This window comes from Rhinoderma darwinii, chromosome 2, assembly GCF_050947455.1.
Source record: "Rhinoderma darwinii isolate aRhiDar2 chromosome 2, aRhiDar2.hap1, whole genome shotgun sequence".
NCBI classification, from domain to species: Eukaryota; Metazoa; Chordata; class Amphibia; order Anura; family Rhinodermatidae; genus Rhinoderma; species Rhinoderma darwinii.
This window is the reverse complement of record NC_134688.1, coordinates 191001598-191027675: the sequence shown is the minus strand read 5'-3', so window position 1 is coordinate 191027675 and position 26078 is coordinate 191001598. Positions and strand designations below refer to the sequence as shown.

Here is a 26078-nt window from a genome sequence, read left to right as displayed (position 1 = left end):
AGGGGTACCATTTCTTTAAGGGTGGCTTAATTTTACTTACAATAATGACACATCAGAAATAGTAACAGTAGTAACCAAACGGTATCTTGCTTGTACAATACAGTATTAATGAATACAGTTAAACATCTATGGTTGCAGCAGCAGGGATTAGTCACAAACACTTGTTTCTAAGCACTTCTTGTGGCTTCACTTTGTCCCACTATCCTCCACTAGTGCCCAGTCCAAGTTACTACATAGGACACATTCCTACACTTGGCTACAGGACACTCACTTATTCCGGCCTCAGTCCACTTATATGACACTCTCTAGGCTACAGGGTAGCTACCTCCCGACAAGCGCTATATGCAAATGTCTTCCTAGGGGCTGACTTCTTACCTACTACATGGACCCAGCTATGGTTTCCAATCAGAGAAGATTCTCTCTCACCACTCATGGCTTCTCTCTCAGCTACAAACACGAGTTCTCAGGTACAGCACCACTCAGGCAATTAGGCCTCTGCTGCAGATTACCAACAGTCTTATAGCAGCTGCTCAGATCCGCTCTGTGCCTCTCCTATCCGCTTCACATCGCTACACTTCACATCCCACATCCAGCCTTAGGGCTTGTCCACATGCAACGGAATTGCTGCAGAAAATTTCACGGCAATTCCGGAGCGTGTGGACGAGCCCTAACGGCATGGCCAGACGTGGCGGAATTGCTGTGGAATTCCGCAGCGGACAGTCCGCAGTGGAATCCTCCAGCGGCCGTTTTTTACATTTGTTTCAATACATTTTTAGGCAAGTTAGTTCAGAGATTGTGGAAAACTCTGTTTCGGACCATAGGCTGCGGTGCGGATTTTCCCTCCGCAGCTTGCACTGTCTGTTGCGGAGAAGAAGCGGAATTTCACTGCGGATTTCAGCCTTTGCAAAAACTGAAATCTGTGGCAAGTCCGCTGTCTTTTCCGCAACGTCTGAATTACCTGTCAAATATGCAAATGTTGGTGCAGATTCGTTGCGTAATTGCCCCAAATCTGCACCAACATTTGCAGCGGAAAAACTCATCTGAACGTGTGAACATGCCCTTAATGTGGCCTAAGTCAGGACCCAATTGCACACACATTAGATCCCGGGTCCCAAGGTAAAGGGCCCAACTATAGGCTTTGAGCAGACACAGGCTCCCACAGCACTACACACAGTTCAGCCGCAAAGTCTGCGCTTTCTCTAAAGGTGCCATCCTCTCCTGCTTATATATAACTTTTTTATCTCACACTGGCCCTTCGTATCTAGCTTTCTGGCGCGCAGCACAGCACCACCACACATCAGTGCTGGGCTCAGTGACGGCAACGACTGGCGGCACAGCTGCGTACGACGGAGCACCAGCCCACCATCACCATTGTCAAACAGTGTGTGCAGTATACACAAACATATAATCACAGGCATTGCAATATGTACATGACATGACCACATGAAACACCCAAAGGGATTCACAGTTTTAAATTCATATAGACATAATTTTACGTAAAGGGAGGGAACATGCACGTTTTCACCATATAAATGGAGTGTGTAGCATGCCAGTGAATGAAGCTTTTAAATAACATAGAACACTGATTTGTTAATTCTAGACTAGAAACTTGACTTTACACCCTGATGTGCATATTAAGTGGTTTCTAAGTGGATCCCTAGAGGTAAGCCTTAAGTTAATCTGAAAAGGAAAATATGGTTCATAACAGATCCAGGAGGATATGTCAAGTAGATCATAAAGGATTGTAACTTATTCATCATATCAATCATGAATCCTAAAAAAAAGAGGAAACCATAACACCAGTGTGAAAAGATCCTAATTTTTTTAAAAGGGTATTCCAGACATTAACATTTATCGATAACTGATAGATCATTGGCTTTTGACCATTCATAGAGTTGTATGGAGCGGCTACATGCACCCTCGAATGTCAATCCTTAAGATTCCTCTCCACCGCAGATGTGCTGGTGGGGAAGAACAGGAGATTCGGTAACCCCTGTTCTAGCTTGACCCCCTAGAGATCTAACATTTATGACCTATCCCATACATAGGTGATAAATCTTATCTGCTGGTATATATATATATATATATATATATATATATATATATATATATACATATATATATATGTATATATATATGTACATATATATATATATATATACACACATATATATATGTATGTATATATAAAAGGTGTACATGTGTGTTAGAGACAGATACAGTCATGATAAATAGGTTTCCAGTCGGACATAATGCTTGATAGGGATACATTAACACAAAAACTGCTCTAAATGTGTAGGTTTGCATATTTAATACTATTCAAGAGAAGGGAAAACAGCTGCTTATTCATTCAGGCATGATCTTTTATGGAATGTTTGGTACAAATAACATGTTTTGCCCAATAAATAGAGAACATTGGGAGAAATTGCCAAACAGCCCAGAAGCTGAATACAGAACATCTGCCTTTGTTTTGTTTTCCTTTTCTCTTTTCTATCTAACTTTCTATGGTACCTATTTTGCTATAAAAATGAGATGGTAATTTATTAGTATGAGGATATATTAAGTATTGTGAATATATTAGACTACATAGAACATATGTTAACATTTACAGCTTGGAGGAAGTTGTCAATCATTAGGCCCTCTTCACATCGTCATTATGAACTACGTTTATCTTGTACGTCAGAAAACTCTATTAGCCCGACATAGACCAAAAGAGAGACCTTTGGGCCTCTGTCGGGCTGGTATTTGTCGGTATACATATTTTTTTTAAGGATGGAATAACCCTATTCCATCCTGAGAGATCCCACAAAAAAATATACAGCGCGGAATATGTTCTTTTAACATGGGAGCTTATGGGTGGTGGATGCTACTGTCACAGGAATACGTTAAACATATATATCAGCACCAGCGACATAACTGTCTATATATGGTTATGTAATGTCTCTGGAGCTTCCTGAACAACCGCTCTGTCCGTGGACTTCAGCCCTGGGGAAGCTCCTGAAGTCACTGTGCATACATGGTGGAGTCTCAGGGCAGAGCGCTAGCTAATGCCCTGGCCGGGGTCTCCGGCCCTGGGGAAGTTCTCGACATCCCTGTACATATATGGAAAATGACTATAAGTTTCCACATGGCTAAAGTCCCTGGGCGATGTATCCCACTGTATGCCATGCGGTGGGATACGTTGTAGCCTTCCGTCGGAGGTATACGTCGGGAGTCCTCCTGACGTATGCCTCTGACGGAAGACCAAAACACGATGTGAAAAGAACCTTCAAAAAAATTGTGTTATCACTGAGGAAAGGTCTCTATTGATATAACGCAGTATATAATTATGTTGGATAGTGAAGTACACAAAAGAAAAACACAGAACATTAGAACTAGCAATTAAACCTAGCATTATCATATGATGATTCCTATATTAGAAATACGCAACATTGACCTCACATTTACGTATATCATATGGTGTTGGCATGTATGAAAACAGTGCTTATCAAAGTATTCACTACACAAGGCACGTCCAATATACAACATGTGGTCTATTCTGCTGAGAAGTTTGCAAAACAGAGGCATTTTTAGTGGCCAGAAAATAAAGCAAATCTGTTTCATTAATTAGTATATGAAATTCAGACTATTCTGGTAATCGGTATACACATTAATAATGCATTCTGGTGACTACTACCTGACACTTAAGTTGTTTTGATGATTCTTGTATTATTTTGTATGTTTATTATCATAACCCGTGTCAGATATGTAGAACAGAACCTCAATCACTTAAGGCCCTTTTACACGGGCCAATTATCAGACAAATGGGCATTCACAGAACGCTTGTTCCCGATCTTTGCCTTGTGTAAACAGGGAAACTATCAGCTGATGTACGAGCAAACGCTAGTTCATCGGCTTATTGTTTCGCTTTAGCAGTCTAAAATATTATGGTTGCCGGCTGCACATCTCCCTGTGTGAACAGTGAGACGTGCTGCCAACACTATGGAAATATATGGGGACGAGCCATCGTAATAACGAGTGCTTGTCCCTATACATAGCTCCTTGTTAAGAGGATCAAACGAGCGCTGATCAACAAGCTGTCTCGTTGATCGACGCTTGTTTACACGGCCCACATCGGGCCAGGAAAGAGGACCCTAACAGTCAAATTCAAACCAATTTGAAAATAATGTTTCCTCTAAACCATAACATGTGGAAATTGTAATAGTTGCATCTTCCTCACCTTTCAGCAGACTGTAGTTTACTTTTTCCTGCCTGCATGTTTAGGGAAATGATCAGAAACCTCACCAGTCAGCAAAAAAGCTGTCTAGAGTAAATAATAGCAGCATGGGAGGAGATATGATCATGTTACAGTGTCTCTACCTCAGCCTTGGTGTGAAACACTGTGTGTGCTCTGCTGTGAGAGGGGAGAGGGAGTAGCAGGGGGAGACATCTGATTGGCCAGAGTACATAGGAAAGCTCCACACAAAGAACACTGCCGCTCAGCAAGTATGGAGGTTAACAATCAGCATTTACAAAAAGCAGCAAAGGGAAGTGAATGGTCTATAAATATTCAGACTAGACTGTACTACACCTTATATACAAGAAAAATAGGTCATAATCTATCGGTGGTTATTTAAAAACATGTAATCAAACACAATTTATTTTCCATAATGGTCTGCATTGTTTCCCTCTGATAGTAATGTGAATTGGCAACCATGGGCTAATGCAGATTCTTCAATAAAAGCTTACAACTTTGTATATTGTACTTACAACCTTATCAAATCAGTCTTGAGTTCAGGTTTTGCTTTAATTAGGTTATTACAGCATAAACTTTCATACTGAGCAGTTAGACTACCGCTGTGAGCAAACAGCAGCATTTGCATATAAACAGCAGCAAACATTAGGCATACCTGCTACCTCTTCTAAATTGGGCAGCACACAGTATGTCTGCTATGCGGCTCCAGCTATATTATGTAAAATATAGGTCAGATCCTTTAAAACAAAAAAATGCAAATGTATTTAGAAAATATACATTGTGTTTGTCCTATGAATCATAATAACGTGCTTCAAAATTAATTAACGAAGGAGGTTAATTTTCTTTATGTCTTGAATATTTCCATGTTACTAAAAGCTGCTGACATTTGCTTTCTAATAGATTGTAAGAATTCAACTAGTGCTTATCTTTCTTTTACTATTAGTCTTAGTTTACACTGTGATTGATTTCATAGACCGACAATAAAAAACTCAGGTCTCAGAAGACTATAATAAAATATTAGATATACAAAAAGGACTGAGCAATGTGTTTCTGTATGTTCCAATTTTACAACACGGGTTTAATATATGCAAGTGTATATATCTAGGGAGCATGCTCCATCGCTTCCCTCCCGGTATGCGAATGACCGGTTATCTTGGGCAATACAACTGAAACCCAAACTTTAGGAAGACCTCAAGCTTTAAATTTTTTTTGACCATGCCGTTATATTACATTACATGTGAGTTAAACCTAAGCTCAAATTTGTTCATGCAGCAAAACCCATAAATATACATATAACTAGTGAGTACAACAAAATCCCAAACCATGTGTCATATGTTGGTCAATGCAACTAAAATCCCATTTTTTAAGTGACTGTCCATAATTTAACATCATGACGTTTTGTCAGTCTAAAGGTTTGTGCTCATTAATTTCTTAGTATATCTTGATAGTGGTCAGAGCTCCATTCCTCTGATACAGAGCTCTTAATCCCCTGTATAGACATAAAGTTAAAGATACAATTTTGACTGCCTACAACCAGCGCTAGAAGGAGCATGGGAATTGACTGCATACTGTGTTATTGTTGTGTTTAATGTATAAACACTATGCAGTAAGTCCCTTAACTCCCCCTAGGGGTGATTACAGGCGGCCAGGGGTTTAATCTTTAAGCTATAGGTCTTTGCAGGTGATTTATTATATCTCTGTATCAAAAAACATTGGCCGACCACTATGGAGAGATTTTAGAAAATTCGTCAGTACAGAATTGCACCTTGCGCAGGTTAAAAAAAAAAATATTCGAGGGTGAACGTTAAATTTAATTTACATCAAACATTTGTAAAAATGTATTTTTGCGCCCACCCCTAGCCCTCAATACTACCCTCTGCTGTTCCCCTGCATGTCCATGAAGTAATACCGTAGGTTCACGTGTTTGTCACTAATAACAATGTGACAGTGCACTCACATTCTACGGTGTATTTGAACGTTATTGACAACCTTACATTACACCAGTTACATTATTCATTCTTTCTGTCACTGTTAAACAATTCACCCGTTTCCATCACTATGTAACCTTTTTCTTACAAACATTTATTTAAAGTTACATATTAAAAAAGATACAACAAAGGCGACGTTATAAATAGAAGGACATTCATTGAAATAAATATGTTTGGCTACAAAATAAATTTAGATTGAAGTGAATGTAACATTTTAGAAAGATTATAAGGCGCAGGTGGTGAGAGAATTTTTTGTCATGTTGCTTGTTTTTGTTTTACTGCTGTAGGATGCCTGCTGGACTTGCCCAGTCGCGAAACTGCACCATGGGAGTTCCACTAACAAGCAGAAGTTCTCCATTAGCTTCACATGCGTCTCCTGCTGGGATGACAAATTGTACCAATGTTGTCAGACCTGTTCTCCCTATTACGGTACCTCAGATACACGCTCACCAATCTCCAACATCCTTTCAGAACAATTCACCCAAGATCTCTAACCAGCAAGCTATCAACCACACGCGCACCTCTGTGCAGATGGGTAAGTGGTAGAACAAAATCGAAGGTTGCTGCAGTTTGCACAAATACATAAAGTTTGCTAGTCAGTCAGTATGTTTTAGAATAAGTTTATTATTTAAAATAAGGTTTACAATTCTGAAAACAGTAGCACACTAAAATGCAGAATTGGTAACAACCAGCAGTTGTTAATGTAGGCTGATCACAATTCTCTGATGCCCTACTCTACGACTGGGCGACTAGAAGAAAATATGACCTGGTAAAATTGAAGCTCAGCCTTTGAGATACACAGAAATGCTGCCATCACAGTGGGAAAGTCTACTCGCCCTGCCTATGAAACCATGAGCTGGGCACACTGACGCATCTTCATTGTGTTTCACCTGTTTGCAGACGGATGTGATACTATGCTTTGGCTACTACAAATTCTTGCTTTTTCCAGAGTTTATTTAGCTAATTATTAAAGCGACCCTCCGGGCCCGCAACAACATTTGAAATATGACGGGATATATTTAGTAATGTTATCTGGTTCCCTCCAGTTGCGTCCCTCTGCCGTGGATCCGTTGCTTTAGGGTCTCCTCTATGTTGTCCCAACATGGCTGCAGCGCTTCTTAGACTATGGGAATGTCTTAGACTCAGAATGGGAAGTGCTGTGGCCATTTTGGGACAACCCAGAGAGGGCCTCACAGTGGCAGAGCCATAGTAGAGGGGCACAACTGGAGAGCACCAGGTAATATTACTCCATATACCCCATCACATGTATAATTTTGTAATGGGACCGGAGGGTCACTTTAAGTTTGTTCTAAGTTTGTAATATACTCTAATATACTCTGTTCAGGTGATGCCAGAAAAATACAAACAGGTGCAAAATTCATTGCCAGTATTCAGTGCCAAATGGACAAATATGTACTGGTTTAACCTAGTCCTCAGTAAATGTCAAGGTCAAATCAGAGTCAGAGGACAAAATCATATTTGGGAGGAGGAGGTGGAAAGTCGGCAGTGATAAAACAGGACAGTACAGAATTAGACAAGAGCAAATTGTCAACCAGTCAACCTCTTGTCTTGTATAAATAATAGCAGAGGGTTGTGGACATTTTAAAACAGTTTGTTTCTAGAGTTGTCACCTTTTCTCAATATTTACCAATAGAGGACAAAGTCCTGGAAGGTTTGTGATCCCAAAAATTCTTCATGTCACACAACCTTTCCTTCATAGGGAAACATTGAGGTTGCGCGACATGTAGCCCTAACCTTATTGTCAAGGACATTGCAATAAATTTAACATTTGCTTCTCTCGTCTTTTTTATCTTTCTATATTTTTAAATGCATACTAGCATATATATATATATATATATATATATATATATATATATATATATATACATACTAAACAAATGTGATTATCATAGATGTTTATGAATTAATAATATAGTGTGAAGTTGAATTAATTGTAACATTATATTTCTCATTCTTAATCTCTCGTATCACATCCTTCAGCACAACCTCAAGAACGTCCCACAGCTACTGTATCACCTATAAGGACTCACAGTTCCCCTTGTCGACTACCTGCTAGCCCAAACAGAATCCAGTCAACTGTTTCTCCGCAACACATGCCCCAGCTGCAGTCCTCTATACAGACTTCTATCGCAGTCCACTTGTCTCGGCCAGTTATTCCCTTAACTTCAGCGGCAGCAGTCATCACACCGCCAAATGTTACTGCAGCCAGCATTAGTGTTGAAGCTTACAATGGCCCAGTCAACTATATGTCAACTGCTAGCCCTACAAACACAGGCGGCAAGACAGAAGAGAGGAAGACTGAGAAAGTAAGTGCCTTTTAAAATCTTCGGATAACCTATAATGGGAATGAAATGTCTCCATGTTTTCGGCAATAATCCAAATAAAACGGTAGATTATTAGAAGGAAATTGCTTACAGACGACTGTGCTGGAGTTTTCTGTTCTGATTTTCCAGGTCTTTTTTTTATAAGTGTATGTTCTGTAATGAACAGTGAAAACCTGGTGCTTATTATAGAAGCCTGTCTATGGCAAGTGTTTCTAGCCCTGGATGATTTAACTATTTAATAGAAGTTCATCCTGTTTGGGCAACTAATTCTTTATCTGTATTGAGTTTTCTTTTTATGCCACACATTTCCCATTAATTTGTTCTTTATGTGTGGACAAGTGTTCCCTGTGCAGGTGGAATGCATCCATAGGTTTCTCTATAGGTGTTTCATCTCAGCACGTGGAAGCACTGGACATGCTTGGATATTTTACCTGTATTTGTATAATCTTTGAAAACATCTTAAAATATGGGCCTTAAAGATGCTTTCCTCTTTAGAAAAGAAACTATGTATTTTTTCTACATTATCAGATTATTCTACATCACATTAAGTTGTAGCAAACAAAAGTTATTGCTCCAATGCAACTAAAATAAAAAACAAGGAACTTTTTGAATGTTTAATTAAAAATCCCCTATAGTTTTGTATCTAATACCCCTATGTAGACCTATGTGTCTCCATGGTTACAAACCCTGCGTGGCACCTATGTGGCAGCCCTATTAATACTATGAACTAAACATCTATAAACCCAAGCTCCAATCCTTCTGCCCCCTCTCCTTACTAACCTGTTGTCTGCCTGTTAACTCTGTCGCCTGGTGCCGATGTGTCCTCGCTCGTCCGACACGATGCAGGACCTGGGGCAGGAAGTGACGTCACAGCGTGATCTCTCGAGAACACGCTGTGTGTCTGTGCACTGCCAGAAGCTGGGTGGTAACGAAGAGAAGTGGATGATGCTGATTCGTCAGCATCATACACTTCCATTCACAACGCCCAGCTAGTAAAAGAAGTAAAAACGCCCAGATGTACATACATAATACACGCCCAGTTGGACTTAACTTTAAACATGCCCAGTTGTACTTAAGAAAGGCTCATTTGCATAAATATAAAAATGCTCATAACTTGGCCAAAAATGCTCGTTTTTGAAAAAAACAAAACTTTACTGTAATCTACATTGCAGCGTCGATCTGCTGCAATACGAGATAGGGGTTTGAATATCTGGTGACAGAGCCTCTTTAAAGCTGGAATGGCAGCGTGCTGACAGCAGGGAATCGGAAAGGCCATTATGATATCTCAACATGTGTTATTAATCAGATTTTTTTTATAAAAATAGTTTTAAGTGAAGAATATACTTTAAATTCACTAATGGCTCCAAGATCTATGCGAGCTACAAAATCCCAAATTCAGACATCATTCAGATATCATTTAATCCATTGACAGTGCACGGAATAACACCAAAATAGTTTTGGTAAAGACAAGAAGATGTCCTGTAGAAGATGTGTGTGTATATATATATATATATATATATATATATATATATATATATTGCAATTTCTTTGGGATGAACTCCTCTCAAAGAAGAGGGCCCATAAGCAGAGGATGTAATGGAATAGAAAATCAGTCACAGAAAATTTGGTCTAGACCGGGGGTGGTCTTCTCAGAGATGTCTTTTGGAGAGGAATCACAATATATAAAAATGTATAGTTGCATACAATACATTTTTCAGGCAATGTCTGTCTGACTGCGGTGAAGGCTGCAGGAAAAAGGTTTGGCTGACTGAGTATAACCCCGGCAAAATCAGGCGGTTCCTGTCAGTAAGGGGTTTCTGGTGAGACAACCCCTTTAAAATCTGCTAGTAATGGACAGCATAGACGATAATAATATTATACAGAAAATAATTGCTATGCTCTGTTAAAATGTCTGTTTATAACACCAATGCGCTGTCAACTGGTGGACAATGACTTTTTGGACTCAATTGTATTAGCGTTATCATTACAAAACAGTGCATGGTTCTATTTTCAAGACTCGCATTCTCCATAATGTTCTGATATGACGCAAATCTCTCCCTAAACAAAAAATTCATAAGAATGTTTAGAAATAAAATCCTATGTCTGTCCTCCCAGGGATTACTTGACATCATAGATTACAGCTGTTAATGTGCTGGATAGGAGACATATGTGGCTTCCTGGCGCCCATCTGTGCATAGTAATCTTGGATTCCTTATTCACACCTTTCCTGCCTTTTTGACCTTGGGTTACAAGCTCTTGGTCTTAAAAAAAGAGTGTAATTTGAAATAACTTTTAAAGAGTCAAAATCTGTTATTGCCCACCTGGCATTATGTTTGCTATAAACTTGCAGCAATAACAATCGTGTTTAACCCCTTTAGGACACAGCCTGTTTTGGCCTTGTGGACACAGCCTATTTTTTCAAATCTGACATGTGTCACTTTATGTGGTAATAACTCCGGAATGCTTTTACCTATCCAAGCGATTCTGAGATTGTTTTCTCGTGACATATTGTACTTTATGTTAGTGAAAAAATTTGGTCGATAAATTCAATATTTATTTGTGAAAAACTTCAAATTTTAGCAAAAATTTGCAAAAATTTGCATTTTTCTAAATTTAAATGTATTTGCTTGTGAAACAGATAGTAATACCACACAAAATAGTTACTAGTTAACATCCCCTATATGTCTACTTTATGTTTGCATCATTTTTTTTCACGTACTTTTATTTTTCTAGGACGTTACAAGGCTTAGAACTTTAGCAGCAATTTCTCATATTTTCAATAAAATTTCAAAAGGCTATTTTTTCAGGGACCAGTTCAGTTCTGAAGTGGCTTTGAGGGCCTTATATATTAGAAAGTCCCCATAAATCACCCCATTTTGAAAACTGCACCCCTCAAGGTATTCAAAACCACATTCAGAAAATATTTTAACCCTTTAGGCGTTTCACAGGAATTAAGGCAAAGTAGAGGTGAAATTTACAAATTTCATTTTTTTTGCCGAAATTCATTTGTAATAAAAAAAAATCTGTAACACAGAAGGTTTTACCAGGGAAACGCAACTCAATATTTATTGCCCAGATTCTGCAGATTTTAGAAATATCCAACATGTGGCCCTAGTGTCCTAATGGACTGAAACACAGGCCTCAGAAGCAAAGGAGCAGCTAGTGGATTTCGGGGCCTCCTTTTTTTAGGAATATATTTTAGGCACCATGTCAGGTTTGAGGCGGTCTTGTGGTACCTAAACAGCCGAAACCCCTCCAAAGTGACCCCATTTTGGAAACTACACCCCTCAAGGCATTTTTCTAGGGGTATAGATAGCATATTGACCCCACAGTTTTTTTGCAGAATTTAGTGGAATTAGTCTGTGAAGATGAAAATCACCTATTTTTCTGTGGAAACATAGAATTTTTTCATTTTTACAAGGAATAAAGGAGAAAAAGCACCCCAAAATTTGTAAAGCAATTTCTCCCGATTACGGCAATACCCCATATGTGGTCGTAAACTGATGTTTGGACCCACAGCAGGGCTCAGGAGGGAAGGAGCGCCTTTTGGATTTTGGAGCGCAGATTTTGCTGGATTGGTTTTAAGTGCCATGTCGGGTTTGCAACGCCCCGGAGGGACCAAAACAGTGTAAACCCCCCAAAAGTGACCCCATTTTGGAATCTACACCCCTCAAGGAATTTTTCTAGGGGTATAGTGAGATTTTGGCCCCTCAGGATCTTTTTTAAAGCTAAGGTGACCAAAAAACAGCGATTTTGGCGCTTTAAATTCTTTATTTATTACAGCGTTCACCGTGCGCAATAAATTACGTTTTAATTTATTCTGCCGGTCGGTACGATTATGGCGATACCATATGTGTATAGATTTTTTTACGTTTTGCAGCGTTTGCACAATAAAATTAAGTTTCTATAAAATAATTTATTTTCTGGGACACGCTATTTTGAGCCGTAACGTTTTTATTTTTTCGTCAAAAAAGCTGTGGGAGGTCTTGTTTTTTGCGGGACGGGTTGTAGTTTTTATTGGTACCATTTTGGGGTAAATGCGACTTTTTGATCACTTTTTATTCTATATCTTGGGAGGGGTGGTGACCAAAAAATAGCGATGCTGACAGTTTTCCGTTTATTTTGTTTGCGGCGTTCACTGTGCGGAAAAATTAACATTATAGTTTCATAGATTGGGTCGTTACGAACGCGGCGATACCAAATATGTGTACTTTTTTTTTAACGTTTTCATTTTTTCCCTATAATAAATGACTTATTATAGGAAAACAAAACCTTTTATTTTTACACTTTTATAAAACATTTTTATTAACTTTTTTTTACTTTTTACACTTTATATTTTTGTTTATTAACTTTTCTTTTACTTTTTACACTTTCTTTTTTGACCTGCAGCTCTGATCGCTGCTAGAATACATTACACTACCTAGGTAGTGTAACGTATTCCAACTGTCAGTGTGACGTCACAGTCACTCTGACAGTTGGTCTACGAGGATCAACAGAGGCTGATCCTCATAGGCTGACATACATGGCAGACCTGGGGGCCGTTGTCTGGCCCCCGGGTGCCATCACAAGCATCAGAAGCCCCCACGATTGCATGGGGGCTGCTGATGCGCTACAAACACGCTACATGCGGAGATCGCAATCGAGCCCCGCATGTAACGGGTTAATTGCCGAAATCAGCGGCGATGAGCCGCTGATCGGCAACACTGGAGAGTGTCAGCTGTCGGGGACAGCTGATCTCCAAGTTCCCGATGCACACTGTCGCCGACAGTGTGCATCGGGAACGGCACAGTGACTTTCTGTCACTCTGACAGGAAGCCTATCAGGACCAGCCGAAGGTTGGTCCTGATGGGCTTCTGTCCATGGCAGACCCGGAAGCCATTGTTTGGCTTCCGTTTGCCATACTAACTATCGGCAGACCCCGCGATTTCGGACGGGGGTCTGCCGATATGTTAGAAACCCCTAAAATTCGGCGATTGCACCCGATCGCCGAATTTAAGGGGTTAATGCGCCGAAATCAGCGGCAAAGGACCGCTGGCCGGCAAGAGGGGAGTGTCAGCTGTCGGCGACAGCTGACCTCCTGGTTCCCGGTGCACACTGTCGCCGACAGTGTGCACCGGGATTAACTCAGTAACTGTACGTCCTCGTGCGGGAAGTAACTTCCCGCAACGACGTACAGTTACGTCCTGGTGCGGGTAGGGGTTAATGATCATTTTATACATCATTGTTTTTACATTTTGATGAGTTTTTGCTGCAGAGAATTATTGTATTGCCTTGCTTTATCTTCGCTGTCATGTTTATGAATAAGACTTTTCTAAACTATACACGAGTTCATTGCATCCTATGTATGCAAATATATTTAATGTGATGTTGATTGTTGGCCCTTACACCAATAAGGAATAGATTCTTACTTTTTTTTTTTATTCTGTAACTGCTGTACCAGGCTATGTATCTATTAATTTATGTGTAAACTACACTCCTCAACATTGAAATTGCAACACCAAGAAGGGCAAGCCGTCAGGTTATGCAGATCGAGGAAGTAGCAGGTGTCACTAAGATCTGCAAATGATCACATTTTCAAGCACCTAGCTCCAATCTGTGACATGTAAGAAGGGCATAAAAGCCAGATTGAAGATTTTTAGCCACATGAAACCTCAAAAATCGAATCATGAGGTGTGGGTTGATTGTGTGATCCTGATTGTCGATGTGCCAGTTATCGCCACTTGTTGCAAACTGAGAGGGACAGAATCCTTGACTTGAGAGACCTTGGTTTATTACTTCGGAAGATCGCTACACGCCTAGGCCGAGATGTCAGCACTGTTTTATGTTGTGTGTCCCGGATGTTGTGGGAATGACAGCAAGAAGTGCGCGGAGTCAAACCTCTGCACGGACAGATCATCTGATTGGAAGAATGACACGTAGTGAACCATTCTGTACTGAAAGTGAAACTGGACGCCACATTGCAAGCCTAGGGTGGCAACCAGTGTCTACACACACCACCAAGGCATGTGCACGACATTTAACTGCAAGGCAGACGTCCGGCTACAGGTGTTCTATTGACCACATGCCACAACTCTCAAAGGCTGTCATGGTGCACAGCAAGACGGCAATGGAGGCTGAAATGGAGGACTATCCTCTGCAGCAATGAGTCACGCTTTTGTCTTGAAACTATTTGCCTATAAGGCAACTAACCCTATTTTCCACAATACTAACAGAAGATATTGAATTGTTCTATTCACATAATTCCCAATAATGAAAATAACCTTTATTAAAGGCTCATAGCCTATACTCTAAAAACAACCCAGGAGTCCAGAAAACATTATCACTCATATAGATGTAATGGTCAGTCTCTGCTGACAGCAGTAGAATTAATATACTGTCTATACTAGAGGGATGCATCTCCAGACCGCTATCCCAGAATTTATTCTGAGCTAATGGTGTGTTAAAAACATTCAATAAAGCGCTCCGACATGTTTCGCCGAGATGGCGTCCTCAGGGGTACAATGGGGCAATGGCGACAGAAACAGCAAGTCTGAGGCTTATAAAATCTTAGAGGAGGACCAGTGCACACGAGACAATCAGTTGGCTTGGTGTATCGTCGGTCATTCAGACACATTTGATAGACAACTTACTTAGCCAATACACAAAGCTCCTACATAAGCCAATTCCTTCTTACATACGGAGTATGCTCAGTAGCACCAAAATATACAGAGTCTAAGCATGGGTTACTGCAGACTGCGCATGTGTCCGGACTTAGTTAAATTTATGATTTTCATAAAGACGGCGCATGCTGAAAGACTTAGTGTCATCGGATAATGCTGCCAGATAACAGTACTGGAGAAAGTATAGATCTCTATTATGTTAGATAAAGCATACAGTTATGAATAGACACTTCCTACAAACAGAAGCCCAGGAGCCATATACTGCGACTCAAGCGGAATAAGTAATAATTTTTAGCATTAAAGAGAGCTATTGCCTCTCCTATATTAATGATAAATCAAAGTATACATAAGTTGCAGTAATGCACAGACTTACAAAATGGTAGCTGCAGAAAAAATAAATACCAAATTGGCTGTCCTTGTTCAGAATAACAGAAAGAAAAGTTACAATTAATGAAAATATATTAATGTTTTAGATCTCTCATCTCAGTAAATAAATGCACTTGATATTACCATAAGATAAATAATTTTTGGGGGTTTTTTTGCAAATCCGTCTCCTTAATTGCTGAATAGTTTTTCCTACATACATTTTTGGACATGGGCAAATAGCCCCATAGACAACTCCAGAACTTTGGCAATTTAGAAACTGTCTGATGGTGTAGATCTTACCATCAACTCAATTTCTAAATTACTTCATAGTTGGCAGGAAGCTACAAAAAGAACATCTACCATGGGGATGGGACCCTAAATTGTTTGATCTTAGCTATCTACTTGGACCACCAATCTGATTAGCGAGATGGCTATGAAAGAGAATATTGTGAAGATTTTGTCCTCTTCGGTATGTTACAGATGGATTTATTGTAATGACTCGTTGTAGATCTTGATCAGCGTACAGTAAAGGCCATTATCTACAGAGTATTTCAGTAACTTGATAGGTATGTGTATCGAAAGTTACAATGCATCTTATTATTTTAGGTGAATCTGATTTTGATGTAATACCTAACAGTTCTTTTCTGTCAGTCACCCTGGCCCTGGCAAATGCTTTGTGAAGTGGTTTCCTAGGGTAGCCTCAGGGCTTGAAGTCTATAATACAATAGATCACATTCTTTTTGAAAACTCTCCTCGTCAGAACAGTTCCTTCTGGCTCTTAAATATTGTCCAACTGGTATTCCCCTCTTAAGTGTCGGTAAATGCCAGCTGTTCCAATGCAAAAAATTATTCGTAGCTGTAGTTTTTCAATAGATTGTAGTAGAGACACTGCCACCAGGCTCCAGGGAAATCCTAAGATCTAGGAAATTTATCGTTTTGGGATGAATCTCAGAAGTGAATTTCATCTCTATCTTATTGTTGTTTAATATTGTAACAAAATCATTACACAAACCCATGTGGAATTAAACAGGATCACTTTTTTCACTCATTTGGTAGTGCTGTCTCACTTTCCTCTACCTATATTAAACAAACCCAGATGGCCTTCCCAAAGTATCAAATCGTCATCTATATATTTTCCCCATACAAAATGTGACTGATAAAGAAAAGCAAATCATCATAAAACACGTGGACATCTTTTTACTACCCTAAGAACAAATTTGCATAAGTGGGTTCACAGACTGTACATAGTGTCACATCCCAAGCCTAGAGCAGCAACCAGTGTTGACACAAACCATCAGAAGAGGTTTGCACGACATTGGGCTATGAACCAGACATCCAGCTATAGGTGGAACATTGAACACACGCCACGGCTCTCAAAGGTTATCATGGTGCACAGCAAGACGGCAATGGAGGCGATGAGTCCCGCGTTTGTCTCGGACGGAATGATAGCCAGAGATTGGCCTGGAGACCACGTGGTCAAAGCCATGAAGAGGCCTTCACAAGGGAACGTCACACCTATCCTACTCCCGAGATTATGGTGTAGGGTGGCATAATGTACGGTAGCTAGACCCCTCTAGTCTTCGTTTCAGGTACACTAACAGCTCGGCGTTACATTGATTTGGTTGTGGAACCAGTGGTACGACCATTTCTCCGAAGTGTCCCAGAAGCCATTTTTCAACAGGACTATACCAGGCCGCATGTTGTTTGTGCTACTGTGAGCAGCTTGCAAGGCCTAAACGTGCTGCCATAGCCTGCAGCTTCCCTAGACTTATCCCCCATCAAGCACAGCTGGGACGTCATTGGTCGGCAATTGAAAAGGCAGCTGCCAGCAGCTAATCTTGATGATTTGCGTGCCCATGTGCATTCTGCGTGGTATAACATTCCTCAGACAACCATTAATAACCTCATTGATAGCATGCGTGTAAGTTTGTGTATTTCTGCGCATGGCGCTCATACTCAATACTGAATAAATCAAGATGTTTGGAATATTTTGTTTCCATTTTTTTTATAATTTGCATATCATTAACATGTCTATTGATACTGTGATTTCCACAGTTCCAAATTGCAATTTCAATGTTGAGGACTGTATATGTCTAGATGTTCAGCTTTTTATATGGGCTTCCCAACCTAATTTAACTTAAACGGGTTGTCCAAGAGTTTAAAAAAAAATTGTGACAGAATATTAGAATAAAAAAAAGTAATTTTTTTTTATTAGTCCCGCTAGGGGTCTTGGACCAGCAATTGTTGCATCGCTTGAACGATATACTGCAATACTAATGCATTGCAGTAAATTGTGATTTTTACAGGCTCCTATTAAGCCATGCCACTTGCAGGGCTTAATAGATGCACAAAGATGGCAGACCTGGGTGCTGCGGTCGTTATGGACCATGGCATCTAAGGAGTTGAAGGAGCAGGATCCCGTTCAAGTTGGATCCCGCTAGTTGCAGTAAACTGTTGACTGTAACATACAACTGACATTCTCAACTTATGGAGCGAGCTCAGACCGCAATCTCATTACATACAAACCCCCCCCCCCCAACCCCCACCGTATATTTACGGTGGATGTCAGGAAGGGGTTAACAGCAGGTGAGTACTGTGGATTTTTATTTTATTATGTTCTGCTGCCAGTTTTTCTTTTTACTCCTCTAATATCCCTTTAACGGTATAAAGCCAGCCCTTACCTTTGGTGAATCTACATTTATATATTATGGAATTGCATGTATGGTACTTCTATTATTAAACTAGTACCATTTATAAGCAGGAGCTGGATTCTGCCTTTGGAGCAGCAGGCACACTTTGTGGTACCGCGTCAGCCAGTAAAATCTATATAATGGTGGGGCGTGGCCGGATGTTTGCCTAAATAGACGTGCTTCACAGCGCTCCTGAGTTCCCTGACTCCTCATCCAGTTACTATCACCGCCATCCTTCTTGCAACGTTGTTTTTCTAGACAGGACAAGTGCCTGAAGTCTGTATGGTATACATACCTACACTACCGTTCAAAAGTTTGGGGTCACCCAGACAATTTTGTGTTTTCCATGAAAACTCACACTTATATTTATCAAATGAGTTGCAAAATGACTAGAAAATATAGTCAAGACATTGACAAGGTTAGAAATAATAATTTTTATTTGAAATAATAATTTTCTCCTTCAAACTTTGCTTTCCTCAAAGAATGCTCCATTTGCAGCAATTACAGCTTTGCAGACCTTTGGCATTCTAGCTGTTAATTTGCTGAGGTAATCGGGAGAAATTTCACCCCATGCTTCCAGAAGGCCCTCCCACAAGTTGGATTGGCTTGATGGGCACTTCTTGCGTACCATACGGTCAAGCTGCTCCCACAACAGCTCTATGGGGTTGAGATCTGGTGACTGCGCTGGCCACTCCATTACAGATAGAATACCAGCTGCCTGCTTCTTCCCTAAATAGTTCTTGCATAATTTGGAGGTGTGCTTTGGGTCATTGTCCTGTTGTAGGATGAAATTGGCTCCAATCAAGCGCTGTCCACAGGGTATGGCATGGCATTGCAAAATGGAGTGATAGCCTTCCTTATTCAAAATCCCTTTTACCTTGTACAAATCTCCCACTTTACCAGCACCAAAGCAACCCCAGACCATCACATTACCTCCACCATGCGTAACAGATGGCGTCAGGCACTCTTCCAACATCTTTTCAGTTGTTCTGCGTCTCACAAATGTTCTTCTGTGTGATCCAAACACCTGAAACTTCGATTAGTCTGTCCATAACACTTTTTTTCCAATCTTCCTCTGTCCAATGTCGGTGTGCTTTTGCCCATATTAATCTTTTCCTTTTATTAGCCAGTCTCAGATATGGCTTTTTCTTTGCCACTCTGCCCTGAAGGCCAGCATCCCGGAGTCGCCTCTTCACTGTAGACGTTGACACTGGCGTTTTGCGGGTACTATTTAATGAATCTGCCAGTTGAGGACCTGTGAGGCGTCTATTTCTTAAACTAGAGACTCTAATATACTTGTCTTGTTGCTCAGTTGTGCAACGGGGCCTCCCACTTCTCTTTCTACTCTGGTTAGAGCCTGCTTGTGCTGTCCTCTGAAGGGAGTAGTACACACCGTTGTAGGAAATCTTCAGTTTCTTGGCAATTTCTCGCATGGAATAGCCTTCATTTCTAAGAACAAGAATAGACTGTCGAGTTTCACATGAAAGCTCTCTTTTTCTAGCCATTTTGAGATTTTAATCGAACCCACAAATGTAATGCTCCAGATTCTCAACTAGCTCAAAGGAAGGTCAGTTTTATAGCTCCTCTAAACAGTAAAACTGTTTACAGCGGTGCTAACATAATTGCACAAGGGTTTTCAAGTGTTTTCTAATCATCCATTAGCCTTCTAACACAGTTAGCAAACACAATGTACCATTAGAACACTGGAGTGATGGTTGCTTGAAATGGGCCTCTATACACCTATGTAGATATTGCATTAAAAACCAGACGTTTGCAGCTAGAATAGTCATTTACCACATTAACAATGTATAGAGTGTATTTCTGATTAATTTAATGTTATCTTCATTGAAAAAAACTGTGCTTTTCTTTCAAAAATAAGGAAATTTCTAAGTGACCCTAGAGTTTTGAACGGTAGTGTATGTGTCGTTTCGTGGGTTCTGGGGCCTTCCTGGAGCGAGGAGCGGGAGGCCGCATGGCACTTCTGGTTGGAGGGAGGATGAGACGGGCCGCACGCAGGAGCGCTGTCCTGCATATGGACATTGAGCTGGAGGAGGTTAGTGATGGAGACGGAGGGCGGATGGCCTGTTGATCCGGAGCTACGAGCCCTAAATTACGTGTGTGTTCCTGGCGTCGAGGTGGGTGTTGTGCTGTCTTAACTGGAATAGTGAAGGGAGGATTTTATCCCTGGAACATTGTGTGCTATTGTTAAGACTAGGCTATCTACACTAACTGTTTGCCTACCCAGCACTGGGTCCTGTACTGGTTTACTTGTGGCGATATACTCCCTAGCCTGTGGGCTTGCTTCAGCCTTTGTTCCTGTCTGTCATCCATTTTGTGCATATCCTGCAATCTCTCTTCTACAATATGGGAGGTAGTAAGGCAGGGAAGAAGGGGAAGACCAAATCCATACCGGGTCATTACATATCCCCTTCTGATGAGGAGTCCTTGGAGGATTTAGAGGATGGTGCTTCTGGTGCGGCCCTGTCTAAAATTAAAGCTAATGCAGTGAAAAAGCTGGAGCAATTTACCAGACCTGAACGTCTCCCTGCCTCTCCAGACCCGTCTCTGTCTATGTTTGGTGGATCAATGAGTGCTCCACGACCAATGTCACCACAGTACCAGCCTGCCTCTTCCTCACATGTGGATACAAAATTTGCTGAATTACTATCGGCAATTAAATCCTGTCAATCTTTGCTGGTTACAAAAGTTGATGAACTGCGTCAGGATTTTGTTGTACTGCGGCATGATGTGCAAAAAGTGCGGGAACGTACTACCGAAGCAGAGCAAAGTATTTCAGAGGTGGAGGATACTCTACGTCCTATCCCAGCACAGATTGTAGATTTACAGAGGCAAGTGGAGGCACCAGTGGAAAGGGCTGATGACTTTGAGAACAGGCTGCGAAGGAACAGCATTCGTATAGTGGGGCTGCCTGAGAAGATGGAGGGCACAGACTCTGTATCCTTCCTGGAACGGTGGTTAAAGTAGACCTTTGATGCTACTGTCTTTTCACCTTTTTTTACCATTGAGTGGGCTCATAGGGTCCCTGCTCGGCCAGGGCCGCCGGGAGGCCCTCCTTGCCCTCTTCTGGCTCGTCTGTTACATTTTCGGGACAGAGATGCTATTCTCCAAGCGGCAAGGCGCAAAGGAACTATCCTATATAATACCCAACGGATTTCCATTTATCCAGATTTTTCAGTTGCTATACGGAAGCAGCGTGTTCGCTTTACGGAGGTCAGGAAGAAACTCCAAGACTAGGGATACAAGTACGCTATGCTATACCCTGCCAAATTGAGGGTGATTGATGGCCCTACCACAAGGTTTTTTGTTTCCCCCACTGAGGCCTTGCAATGGGCGACTGCTGCGCCTCGTGCCCCAGGAGAGGCCTTCCCCCCTGATTGAATAGGGCATCTGGGAAGACCCTCCTGGGTTTTCTCCTATTTCTCTTGGACTGTTCGTTACTTGAATTGGTCAGCAGATATGTGACTGTTGCTTTGAAAAGTTAATATGCAGAACTACTGATATCTTGCAATGATATAGCTTAGGTTATATGATTAATTTTTCTCCCCCCCCCCCCTCTTTCAGTAGGGGTTGGGTCTCGGGACTGTGCTGCTTAGTTATCTGTTAGCTTAGTGAGGGACCACTGTTCTCTACTTGTATTTCAGTTAGTGGGTAAAGGTCTACACTAGCAGTGTTTAATGCTTGACAGGGTTAGTTGGGGTCTAATTTCTTTGGCATTGTAGAATTTTATGATACGTAAGATGGTTGCTTGTGTGAATGATTGGGCGCTTCTTTTTTCTCCATTCCCATTCTATGTTTGTACTGGGTCTCCGGCTGCTTTCTGTGCTCCAGGCGTACTATGGCTCCAATTAAGGTGTTGAGCTGGAATGTCCGTGGTCTTAATTCTAAATTTAAACGTTCCCTTGTTTTTAATTTTTTGAAAAGACACTCGCCCCATGTTGTCTGTTTACAAGCGACACATTTAACTGGAAAAAAATGTTGGCCCTTAAACGGGCTTGGATTGCCAGAGGGTATCATTCCTCATACTCTACATATTCTTGGGGAGTATCGATCCTTATAGCCAAAAGTGCGCGCCTGGACGTGTTGCAGGTAGCCTGTGACCATTTTGGGCGATATGTTATAATACACTGTTCAATACATGGATCAAATTTTACTATAGTTAATATTTACATTCCCCCACCTATGGACCCTGCCTTCTTGATTTAATAGCTCAGAAATTGTCAGAATTCCCTGCTGGCCTGGTGTTATGTATTGGGGATTTCAATGCGGTCCCTGATATCTCAATGGATCGTACGGGGGGATCGGACAAAAACTCTATTCATCGTAATTGTTGGTCCTCAATGCTTCATTTGACAGATGTGTGGCACTGGAAGTATCCATCTGAAAAAAGGATTACTCTTCTGCCCATAACACATTCTCTAGAATTGATCTTGCCATGGCGTTCCAGGATCTTTTACCTGCAGTCACTTCTATAGACATCACTCCTAGAGGTATTTCACAACATTCAGCTCTCATATTGATGTTTTCAGCTTGTCCTTCAGCTGACTCCAGAATTTGAAGACTCCATCCAGCATGGTTGTCCTCTCCTGAGGTCATATCTGAGGTTTTGTCCTCTCACAATTTATATTGGGAACATAACTCTTCATACCCAGACCCCTTGGTATCATGGGATGCCTATAAAGCCACGGTTAGAGGTGCCTTTGCGGCATGGGTAGCGAAGTGCAGGGCGGTGTCCCGGGAGAAGGAGAGGTTTCTGGTGGGGGAGATTAAGAGGGCTGAGAGTGAATATATTCTAGATCCCCGTCCAGCTACGAAAAGTCAATGGGCAAGGACCCAGAGGGACCTATACACTCTGCATATTGAAGAAACGAAAAAGTGTGTGCTGTCTACTGAGGCATCGGTGTTTGAATTTGGGGATAAGAATGGGAAACTATTGGCATACATGGCAGGATCAGAGCGCCCATGTTCCTCTATTTCGTCTATTCTCTCCTCTGCAGGAATACTATTTACTGCCCCAAAGGATTTAAACAAAGTTGTTTAGTGATTTTTATGCTGCACTGTATAGTTCCAGATGTAGTGGGCCCCTGGAATACATAGAGCAATTCTTGCATTCACTTCCCTTGTGGCGCTTATCTGCTCTGCAGGCGCAGGAGTTAGACAGCCCAATTACTGATGATATAGCAAATGCTATTCAGATGTTGCCTTCTGGTAAAACTCCTGGACTTGATGGCTTGGGGGCAGATTGGTATAAGGATAGTGTGGAGGTTTTGGTGCCTAGACTTCGGGATGTATATTCTACTGCCTTGGAGATGGGAGTCTTGCCTGCCTCCATGAGAGAGGCTCTTGTTGTGGTGTTGTTGAAGCCAAGGAAGGATCCCACTCTGCCAGACTCAAATCGTCTTATCTCGCTTATTAACTAATATGTTAAAATACAAGCCAATGTATTAGCCACTAGATTGAACAAGGTTATATCGTCCCTGGTTCATCTTGACCAAACTGGCTTTATGCCTGGGAAGGGTATGGACATCAACATTCACAGGTTGTTTCTCAAAATTGATGCTGCGCAATATGATGCTACCCCTGGTTTTGTTCTCTCTCTGGATATGTATAAAGCCTTTGACTCGGTTGAGTGGCGTTATCTCTGGATACTCCTCTCCCATTTAAATTTTGGACCGAGATTTATTGCTCTTGTACGCCTTTTGTATGAAAAACGTATCTCTAGAGTGAGAACAAATATGGATGTATCTAAATCCTTCCCCTTGGGACCTTGGTACTCGTCAGGGTTGTCTCCTTTCCCCTCTATTGTTTGCCCTTGCGAAGGAGCCCCTGGCTTTGACCGTGAGGCATTCCATTTCCATAAAAGGTATCCCTCGAGGTATTATAATTGAGAAAATATCCCCGTATGCAGACAATACATTGGTGTGCCTGGCGGATGATGGTCCTTCGCTGGCTTCCTTCCTACAATTAATTGACACATTTGGGGCCTTCTCTGGATTATCGGTTAATTGGTCCAAATCGGTTATGTTTTCTCTCTCTGCTGGATATTGTTCCAGCCTCCCTGTCCCGTTACAAATAGTATCTCAATTTACTTATCTTGGGGTGCGGGTTTCCCTTAATTTACTACGCTTTCATGAACTTAACCTGTGTCCGTTAGTAGTCTCTACAGAAAAATAGTTAAATGCCTGGAAGAATCTTCCCTTCCCCCTCTACGGAAGGATAAATCTTTTTAAAATGATATATCTCCCTAAATTTTCATATCTACTCCATGTTTGTCCAATTCTATTGTCCAAACAAATTTTTGGACACATTGATGGTATCTTACGCTCGTTCTACTGGCAGGGGGGCACCCCTAGGTTTAGTCTTAGTCTCTTGCAGGGCCCTAAAAGAATGAGGGGGATGGCAGCGCCTATCCTTTATCTATACTACTTGGCTTCGCAGTTGGTGCTGGCACACTGGTGGATTGACATAGATTTAAGCAATGCGGCCACTTCGTTAGCAGGAGCACTTATGACTTCTTTTGAAAGTCTTACCAACTTGTTATATAGGTTTAAATCACGCGCCGCTCCCGTTGCAAACTATAGCTAATGCCTGGAGAAGGGCACACGTCTTACTGAAGGATATAGCATGTCCATCTCCCTCTCCTAGGACCCCATTATGGAACAATCCATGGTTGTCTCACCTAATGTCATTACCGGGGGCGATGATGTGGGCTAGGGTGGGGATTCGGTTTTTAGGTCAATTGTACTCTGCAGATAGTGGTTTTGTATCTTTTTCTGAGCTTGAGGAGAGGTTTGGGGTCTCGAGAAGGTTTTTTTTCCATTATTTCCAATTGCGCCATGCCTGCGTAGCCCAGTTTGGCTCTACTGCACCTTCCTTAGGTTTTTCTAGAGTGGAGGACTTGCTTGGCACCCCGGACCTTCCCGAGACTCATACTCAAACGTATGCCTTGTTGCTGTCCACTTTAAAACGGCCATTTGATAGGGCATTTGTGGGGTGGAGGAGAGAAATTCCTGATTTGGCTGAGGAGGAGTGGAGGGAGGTGGAGCTTTCGTTCCTTGACTCTGTTGCTAGTGCAAGGGATTTCCTAATACAGTCGAGATTTATAAACCGGATATATTATACCCCGGTTAAACGTATGCGTATTGGGGCATCCGGGTCGGATAGCTGCTTTAGGTGTCAATCTGCTGTTTTGTTCCAATTAGTGAAAAAATATGTACCTATGTATCAAAAACTGTACCTCAACAGGCGCTGCCCTGACAAATTTGGGAAGATTTGGTCTAGATGGTTGGAGGCCTCGGACACTGCCATCTAATTTTTGTTTGCCCTTCTGGATGGAATGGGAGCAATGCTGGATGACTGGAGTGCTTGGTTGAATGGTGTGTGCATGTGTGTTCTTTTAGTTGTTCTTAGGCATTTACTGTCGTCACTTCTTCTGATCCTGATTAAAAGCAAAGTATATCCTGTGTTGTGATACTCCTTTATTTGTTCACTGCCTTCTCTGCACTTTGAAAGCCTTGTATACCATGGTGCCTTGTTGTTACCGACCAGTTTTCGGGTTGGTACTTATGTTGTATTTGTATTTACTTGTACTATTGTACTTTGAAAATTAATAAAAATACCTTTTAAAAAAAAAATCTATATAATGGTAAATACATTGTTATATGTAAATATGTTGTATCAGAAAAGACTAAAGTATTATAGGAGTGTTGCCTTTATTGGCTAACCAGAAAAAAATCATGAAAAACTGAGAGAAGGGCACAACATATAAAAGATGTAAC

General features: G+C 41.2%; 1 protein-coding gene across 2 annotated transcripts in view; it reads left to right on the top strand.

The window, feature by feature from the left end:
* The window catches only part of SH3RF3 (SH3 domain containing ring finger 3), a 437353-nt gene that overhangs the window by 380571 nt on the left and 30704 nt on the right, over window positions 1–26078 (top strand). For both annotated transcript variants that reach the window (XM_075852650.1, XM_075852652.1), the window contains 2 exons: window positions 6510–6757; window positions 8224–8549. In XM_075852650.1, coding sequence (XP_075708765.1) covers window positions 6510–6757; window positions 8224–8549 — 574 coding nt within the window. The remainder of the gene's footprint in view (window positions 1–6509; window positions 6758–8223; window positions 8550–26078) is intronic.